Source organism: Propithecus coquereli, unplaced genomic scaffold (assembly GCF_000956105.1).
Source record: "Propithecus coquereli isolate 6110/MARCELLA unplaced genomic scaffold, Pcoq_1.0 Scaffold861, whole genome shotgun sequence".
NCBI lineage: Eukaryota > Metazoa > Chordata > Mammalia > Primates > Indriidae > Propithecus > Propithecus coquereli.
The window spans coordinates 90,825-100,109 of NW_012154852.1; the positions used below are offsets into that span (position 1 = coordinate 90,825).

Genomic DNA, 9,285 nt, shown 5'->3' on the forward strand with positions numbered 1-9,285 from the left:
GCCTACATTAAAAACACACAAAAGCCATCAATCGGGCCGTCTAATTCAACTCCCACGTGACCCCACATTATCGAGTGTGCAAACCCACTAAACATAATTTTGTGCTCGAAAACCTCCAAAAGTGGCAACATCTGCCTCCACTGTCACTGACCGTGCTAAGGACCACATTTCATCACCACAGAGCAGCAGCAGCAGAGACAGTAATATCCAATTGTATGTTACCTCTGTATCCTCTGAAAGTACCATTGCTAACTAGCTCTGCAGTGCTTACAAGAAAAACGAGCTTAGTATTCCCCAAAGAGAGTACTGACAGCTAGCAGGTAACCAAGACATAGCGAACAGGAATTTTAAAGCTTTAGGAGATTAACAAATAAACAGAAATTAAAATGGACTCAGAAGATGATCACGCCAGGCTTCTCAAACTTTACCTTCACACAGGAACAGCCACCTCGGCAGGCGGGCACGCCGGCTGGGAGTGCGCGGAGCGGATGGTAATGCCGACGCCACTAACTTCTAACACCCGCCCTTGAAAGAACTCCAAAGAGGAAGAGCGACAAATCACCACTTGGCCGTTATCGACATCCTTCGTAGTATTAAAAAACACTTACTGAATTTCCACCACCAAGCCTGGAATCCTTGGACTCTGTGGCTTGTGTTTTGTGAAGGACACAGTTACGGGGATAATCGATCGCTGAACCAATCCGACCCCTGAACTACAGGGAGAGTAAAGAAGGCAGAGAAACACCGCAGGGCCCGCCCCACACAAGGAGGCAAGCACAGCCCAACGCGACTGCGCGGAGCTGCACGCACCAGGCACAGCGGCTTTGCTGCTGAATGAGCCTTCAGCTGTCTACTTTCAAGATATTCCACGCCACCAGTTGTCTCAAACCACAGCCAGTAAAGGGACTGTCGAATTTGCGAGAACCTGTGATTTCAACTACAGGCTATTCTTCAAATCATCACGTTTGAGTGATGCTATCAATGGCGAAAACAATTTCATAGCTTCTCCTGTGGCTTTCACACACCTTGCAATAAACCGCACTGTGTTTAAAAGTCAAGGGAGTAAGATTTGACAGCAACAAATGAGTTTCATCAATGGAAGAACAAAGCTAATTTTCTCAAATGCAAATGATGACCATTTGACTATGAGATCTGTTTAAAAAAAAAAAAAGATTTCCCCAAAAAGATTCCTTAAGAGTTAAACATCTTTGGCAGGGCGCGGTGGCTCACACCTGTAATCCTAGCACTCTGGGAGGCTAAGGCGGGTGGATCATTTGAGCTCAGGAGCTCAAGACCAGCCTGAGCAAGGGTGAGACCCCGTATCTACTAAAAAAAAAAAAATAGAAAGAAATTAGCTGGACAACTAAAAATATATAGAAAAAATTAGCCGGGCATGGTAGCACATGCCTGTAGTCCCAGCTACTCGGGGGGCTGAGGCAGGAGGATCACTTGAGCCCAGGAGTTTGAGGTTGCTGTGAGCTAGGCTGACGCCACAGTACTCCAGCCTGGGCAATGGAGTGAGACTCTGTCTCAAAAAAAAAAAAAAAAAAGAGTTAAACATCTTTTACCTATAACACCATGTTGAGTAAATAAACTGTTTACAGATAGAACTGTGCTGAAAACCTTACAAAATCTGGAACATCCTAACATGTTCAGAAATTTTGTTATACCAAAGCGATAGCAAAATGCTTCCTGGATGACTTTAACATCATGGGATAGACAAGACTTCTGCTGTTACCTGGTCTCTCTCTGGTCACACCTCACATCTCAAGGCTGCTGTCCATCAAATGGCTCAGCCCACCCAATACCGTTAATGAAAAATATAAAACTCTTAAGTCCAAATTATCTACTTGAACGTCTCATTTAGGAACAAAAGAATCCACCTGTCCTGACAGCATAAATGAAAGCAGGCATTATGATACCAAAATTCTAGTTGTGAAACTGTATTTACAGCACTAGAGAAAAGATGTCAACTGCTTTCCAAAGTGTGGCATACCTACCTTACCCAAAAAAATGCAGAGCTGCATGCTAGGTCACTTCTAACACAACACATTCAAGTATTGCTTTCTAGTGCAACTGTCTTCAAATAATTACTGCTACGCTTCTTTTGAAAGCTCCTGTGAAATTTCATAAAATACCTTTGACTTATTTTCAGTCACTACACACAGGCTCCTCCGCCAGGACTCTGGCGCCACGAGCAACGCCCACAGGCCTTCCGGCTAAGCCAGCACTGGCGTCAGGACACCTCCCATCCTTCCAACAGGGTCCACACTGTTTATTTCCAAAACAGAACAGGATAGTTTGAATGCAATCCAAGTCTAGTTTAATATTCTTTAAGGCTGGAATTCTAGTTACCAATGGCGATCACAAAAGATATTACAGATTGAGAAACAAAAGAAATGCCTTTACTTTTGCTCACACCTAAATCATTCCATAACTTTATGAAGCATACTGTCCATAAGTGATCTTAATCAAACATATCCTAAAAAATTAGAACATACTTTTGAGAATGCAAAAGTATGTAACTATTTCTTCCCTCCCCCATAGAAATGTTACCGTAATAAAATGTTCAATAAACTGCTAAATCATTACTTATAACGTGAACATCTCCATATACTCTCCCAATATACTGAAGAAAGTGTCTACACATAACTGGAGTGTGGCACCCCCCAATGAATAGAATGAAACGCTAGTAAGTGACACTAGAAGCCCAGGCACAAAATCATACACAGACACAAGAAGGCTGTAGATCCCACTCAAGAAAGAATGCACCAACACATTCGCATTTATTTTCTTTTTTTTTTTTTTTAAAGCAAATGACAAAGACCCAGTTTACCAGCTTTACTTTTTAAACCTAAGCTTAACATTACATATTTAAACAATTGTCAAAACTTACTAAGTTGCCAGCGTTCATGCACAACTAGAAAACATCCTTAATTTACAGTAAACCAGAAATGTATTACCATTAATGCATTAATATCTTTCACTACTAAATACTGAAAAAAATTGAAATTATTTCTGTAGAAGATTCGTCCTGGCAAGGTTAACTTCACAGCAGGCTGACGCTACTCGGCTCACGTTTCAGACACAATGGAAAAGCAGGTCCATGCTGGTGTTAGTGTACAATCTCGCTCTACCACTACTGAAGAGTCAAGGCTCACCTCGAGTACGTTTAATAAAAAAAGCAAAGTGCATACAGAGATTTACAACAATTTTAAAGACAAAAAATGGTCCTATTATGTGGTCCCAACAATAAACTCAAAAGTCTATGACAAACACGGCTCCGATGGGCGGTTTATAAATACTTAGGTACAGTGATACTCAAAGTCGAGTTCGTTTGAAATCTTCAAAAAAAAGTTCCTGTTAATCCTCAAATGGTGCTTGTTATAGTTAACATTTCTGTTAAGCGCGTGCGTTGAATTACTTGTTATCCAAGCGCAGCAGCTGCTCCTTACCATTTATTGTTAAGGACTTTAGCTGGCCGTCTTCTTCAATTTCTACTCTTTCTTGACCGTTCTCGACAATTCTGCGGGAGAAAGTAAATTTTAAAACTTTTTAAAGTAAGTATGTGTGTGAATGTATATGAATACTATTAAAGAACATTACTGCAATAAACACAGGAAAATACATAATTTTCAGGCTGAAAAACACAGCAGAAGCCAACTTGTTCACAATAATCTCTTTTCTGAAACAGATTTATTCTGACAAAAGTAAGATTTGTATCAAACACCGTAAACCTAAATGCTAAATACGTGCAAGATACCATTAGTCAGAAACAGTAAAGGTCGCACTAGCAATGGTTTCCCTCGACCACTCTAACAACGCTGGGAAATGTGTCACGCAGCGTCACATTATTGTACTGTCATTATTATGGCGCTCATGATTACTGGTAATAAATTAACATTAAATACACATTAAAAGGGAAAGCTCTAATTAATTTAGAGATAAAAGATTTTCATGGTGCCAGGCTGACCGTGCAACCTAGACTTCATGCTCTGGGGCATGTGCAACATGAGCATGGCACCAATGAAACACGATGCCCACTTACCAAAAATATAAAATACATACTACCACTGTACCTCTTTGTGGTGATCTTTCTGCCATTGACTATCTTGGTGGAAGTCGACACGGATTTGAAGTTGCCCATCCCACCACCACCACCAAATGACGTGGAAGAGAATGAAGTAAGGCCCCCATGACCTAGTGACCCAAATGAAGTAAATCCTGCAGGAAAACAGAAAACAAAGCTGATTAGAGACAAATATGTCAAGTATTAATTTAATGCACAAATCGCTGAGTTTCAAAACGTAGAAGACCATGTGATGCTAAGACGTGGATACGACGAGTAACAAACCACGAGAGCACGGCCTAAGCTAAGGTGCCCACCGGAAAGGCAGGCAGACTCTGGAGTCTCTAACCGTGTGTTCCCGAGGAACACGGAGCACAAGCAGCTACGTCTCTCTGTCACATTTCCTCCCCCTCTCCTCAGGCGGCGCTCTGCCGGACCCAGCTGGCGCTTCCAACAGGCCAAAGATCCTCCCTACTTGTGGGTGGTCCGCTCAGCACCACCCATCACAGAGGGGGCAGGTGGCAACGTGCGCCACCACAGAAATGGAACCTTCTCCTTGTAATGGGAACACAGGGGACAGGAATCTAAACTACTAAAAAGCTATATCAATTTTACAATAAACACTACAAGTAGCTACCTGAAAATTATGGTTCCACGGTTCATAGACACCATTTTCAATTACATGGCTATCACACTAAATCAAACCTATCTGTGATATCAAGGCAGATTTGCTTGTTAGAGCTTAATACTTGTCTGATTTGCAAAATGTTCACATTAAAACAAATAACACATACTGCTGAACATGATTCAATCACCTAAGCTCTACTGCTCTCCAGGTCTTGTGGTGTCCAAAAGAAATACAGTGGGCCATATATCTAAATTTACATTTTCTCGTAGCCTCACTAAAAAATAAAAACGGTGAAATTAATTTTAATAATATATTTAGTGTATCCAAAATGGCAGCATTTCTATTTGTAGTATCAAAAATTGTTGGAGATATCTGACATTGCTTTTCATGTTAGGTCTTTGAATTCCAGGGCATAGCCCACACTTGCGACATCCCAGTCTGGCCCAGCCACATCTCAGGTGCTTAGTGGCTACCGCACGGGACAGCACAGGCCTAGAGCGAACCTGGGGCCGCACGATCCTTTGCAAGGCTCCTTAAGAGCAGGGAAAGCTTCAGCACACCCCCCACACGCTGGCCACTCACGTCTTAAATGAGGGGCTGTTTTCTTGGTATTTTTAATCAGCTTTCTCTTATTCTCTCTTAACCTGTGTTTAGCCCATCACATGGCAGTGCATGAGGACCTGCTTGGGAAAGCGGGCCAAGGTGAAGTCCAGCCAAGTGGACCACTCACCTAAGCATTATCGGCACATTATTAAAGGGAAATAAAATTCTGAGCCGTATTATGTAGAAGGCAAAGTGTATAATAAGCTCTAATTCTTCCCATGGAGGCTTAAAAATAAAACTAAGAGAATCAGAACCAACAGCAGCTCCTTGTTAAGAGGAACAGGATGAGCTTTAAAGAGAAGCATCGGCAGACAAGGTTCTGTTTCTTCAGGTAACATCCACAGCTACGTGACAAGTGCATGTTACTCTAGCCAAGGCCGGGCCCTTCTCTAGGGAGTCGGCCTGGCATGGACCAGTGTCAAAGCCCAACCTTCTGATCCCAGCTGGACACTCCTAGGATAGATACCACCTCGTTAGTGCACTTTTGTTTTAACTGCAAAGGGGGTTAGATAACACGAAGGATTTGCTGAGATTATCCAAGTGGGTAACTCTGCACTTACCCAGAATACACACTGCCCCTTTTATAACTAAGAATTTCATTAAATGTTGGCCTGTAATAGTAAGATTTGAAGTAGGTTTTCAAGTACAACATTCTTGGGAAGATTAGGGGAAAATGTAGGTTATTAAGCACAGATTTGTACACCTAAAAAACACTGGCAAATCTACAAAGTTATTCTACAAAAAGGAATACACATGCTTTAAACTACTCTTAACTAATAAAGAGTATTCTGATTATAAGCACTAATTTCTGTTCAGAAAACAGATTATATCTAGGGATTTCATACCTGTATCAAACGAAGAAAATCCACCTCCAAAAGACGGAAATCCAGCGAAGGTAGAGAAAAATGACCCTGTTCCTCGGTTTCTGCTTCCTCGGGGACCCCTCCGATTCCCGAAAAAGTCCTCAAACGGGTCTTCTAAAAGCAAACACAAACGCATGCCGTCAATTCTCTTCTCCTGGGAGAGCTGAGGTAAGAGGAGACGGGTTGGTGCCTCACAGACACGTTCCATCAGGAGCAGAGCACAAGAAGTGACAACGAAGTAGCACACGCAGAGAGTACCCACAACACCACCTCCCCAAGCAGCTTTATTTTCTGGTTTAACACATTATAAAATAACCAAGCTGTTAATAAGAAACGGTGTATATGTACGTATAAAACTCGGGATCGAGAACGCACTCTTCTTCAAACTAAGACAGCCGCCTTAATACAGTCTTTTATTTAACATCCCGTTAACGCTGATCCTGCTGCCAGCATTTGAGGGGTTAAGGTAGTTTCACACTTATATCCACGTGTTATATCCACGTCTGAGCTGCCTTCTCCAAATTCAGACATAAATGAACATACATGAACACGCACATATGTGAACACACAGAAAACGGTACAGCCAAGTGAGCAGAACAAACGGCTGGTGAGCCTGGGCCGAGAACATCTGGAAATTCCTTTGCTTTTCATAAGCTTGATGTGGAAAGAGTATCTGGACTGGTTGAAGTCAAATTGGAATAAACGTTAACTGGCAGACGCAACACCGTGCTTTTGAGAGATCTGAGCAGAATGACTGACGCGAGTAGGCAGCGCACGGCTGCTGGAAACAGAGAAGCTTCTGGAAAGGAGACCAGAAGCCAGTTTTGTTTCTCTTTGCTGCTGTCTTCAATCTACCAGTACTTACCTGAAAACACGAGTTATATGAAGTATCTTTTTAACTTACATGGGTCATCTGTCATTAACACGTACTCTATCTTTTGAAGGGAATGGGAGATCTGTGAGGAAGAGGAGAGTCCTCGTGGCTGTGCTAGGACACGGATGCGGGGGGGGGGGGGCAGCGGGCCTGGACACACACACACACACACACACACACACACACACACACACATGGCACAGACTGCTGCGGTCGGGCTGCTGCCAGGCCAGGGGGCGGGAGAGTGGCCACAGACGCAGCTGGTACACACGAGTCATCCAGAAACGAGGGACAGACACCACACAGCAGGCAACAGCAGTGAGCACTGGATCCAAGCACCAACCAGACGCAGGAAACGACAAGTGTAAACAAGAACGCCTGGGGCAGCACCTGAAGCCCACGCTGACCGTGCTCTGAAAGAACCTGCACACAGGTGAGCAGCTAAGCCCCTGAGCAGACCCGCTGTCCCGGAACCTGCAAACAATAAGGAAGGAGCAGCAAAGGCCGCGGAAGCTCTGCTGGGGCAGGGAGGAAAAGGAGAAGAGGCGAGTACTGGACGCCCGTTAAAGAGAGCTCATCTGAGAGCAAACGGGCCAGGGAGCTTTAACTAAAGGGCAGTCCAGGAAAATGGGGCCTAAGAAATAACACTTAGAGAACTGATCACTGGCACTTACTCAGCCGGCAGAGAGGAGGACAGGGAAGGCGGCGTGCACAGTCCCCCAGGGCAGAGTCCCAGCCCGGTGGCCCAGGCCCAGTCGCAGGTGCTAACGGGGCATTGGCACGGCCAGGGAGCAAGTTAGCCCGAGTATTTGTGCTGACTTTGCAACTTGTTTCCTACATTCCATAACAAAACACTCTCCTTTTAAAAATAGTTCGTTTATATTTTTTAAAAAGGTAATTATAAGCTACTTTAGAAAGAGACCTCACTGCCCCCGCCAGTACGCTGAAAGGTAAGTAAGGACAGAAGAAAGAAGTTACATCACATCTAAAAGCCGTAACATTTTGTGAATTTCTCCAGAGGCTACAAAGATTCATCCAATTCAAATAAAACCGAAGCATGCTATTTAGTAAGTAGCTTTCTAATTTATTGCCATGGTCTTCACACCAACTGTGCCAGGGAAGTTCTCCACCTAGCTTATCTACAAAATGGCAGATAAATAACTCTTACATAAACATTACAAACAGCGTTTACACTTACTGTGCCCTTCCTAATTCTCTCACTCTGCCGTGGTGGGCCGGGTGGAGAGCGCCTGCAGTCCCAGCTGCACGAGGACTGCTCACGCCCAGCAGTTCAAGGCCACAGCGAGCTACCATGACACCTCTCAACAGCCACTGCACCCCAGCCTGCGCACTTACTATTGGAAAACACTTTAAAAGGGCCGGGCACCGTGGCCTACGGGTTTACTTCTAAACCAGCTTTTGAAGTAGCTTCTGAATAAGGAGATTTTATAATTGTAAGTATCACTGTCTTAATTTAGCTTGGAATGAAAACATTAAAATCACGTGCTTAACAGTGGTATCCCTCAGGCTCGGGTTCAAGGTGCACCTGAAAGCTGAAGGCCTGCCTTGTGGACTACTTACAAGGGTTTAGTTGTCGTGTGTGAGTTTAAAGAAATTGTAACTAACGTTTACATCACTGATAAAAGACCAATTGCAGAAAGATTCAAAAATTGAATTAGTCAATGTAGATGAAGTTTTAGAAAGTGCAAAATAACTTGGTTTAGCGATTCTCAGGTGTGGGATGAAGGGGCCATGAAAGTGCTTTATTTTTTATTTTTATATTTTTGCATTTTCTTGCGAGTCTCACTCTGTTGCGTAGGCTGGAGCGTCCTGGCGTCAGCCTAGCTCACAGCAACCTCAAACTCCTGGGCTCAATTGATCCTCCTGCCTCAGCCTCCTGAGTAGCTGGGACTACAGGTGCGCACCACCACGCCTGGCTAATTTTTCTATTTTTAGTAGAAACAGGGTCTTGCTCTTGCTCAGGCTGGTCTCGAACTCCTGACCTCAAGTGATCCTCCCAACTTGACTTCCCAGAGTGCTAGGATTACACGTGTGAGCCACCATGCCTGGCCGGGGGTAAAAAAAATCTTTTAATCTTGATTGATATACTGTATCCTAAATATGATTTTCTACAATTCAAGTATTTGCTGAATTTTAATTTAATTTTAATTTCAAATTAAGAGTCACAAAAGTTACCCTGAAAATGAACTCTAATTTATAAGTCATAGTGACAGTGCTAAGAAACAAA

At 43.4% G+C, this 9,285-nt stretch overlaps 1 protein-coding gene across 3 annotated transcripts in view; it reads right to left on the reverse strand.

Moving 5' to 3' along the window:
- Nucleotides 1-9,285, reverse strand: part of DNAJB6 (DnaJ (Hsp40) homolog, subfamily B, member 6) — a 68,084-nt gene that overhangs the window by 27,854 nt on the left and 30,945 nt on the right. For 2 of the 3 annotated variants that reach the window (XM_012664136.1, XM_012664135.1), the window contains exons 6-8: nucleotides 6,146-6,277; nucleotides 4,080-4,224; nucleotides 3,456-3,526 (exon numbers count right to left, since the gene is read on the reverse strand). In XM_012664136.1, coding sequence (XP_012519590.1) covers nucleotides 3,456-3,526; nucleotides 4,080-4,224; nucleotides 6,146-6,277 — 348 coding nt within the window. The remainder of the gene's footprint in view (nucleotides 1-3,455; nucleotides 3,527-4,079; nucleotides 4,225-6,145; nucleotides 6,278-9,285) is intronic. The other variant, XM_012664137.1, reaches the window with a different exon arrangement.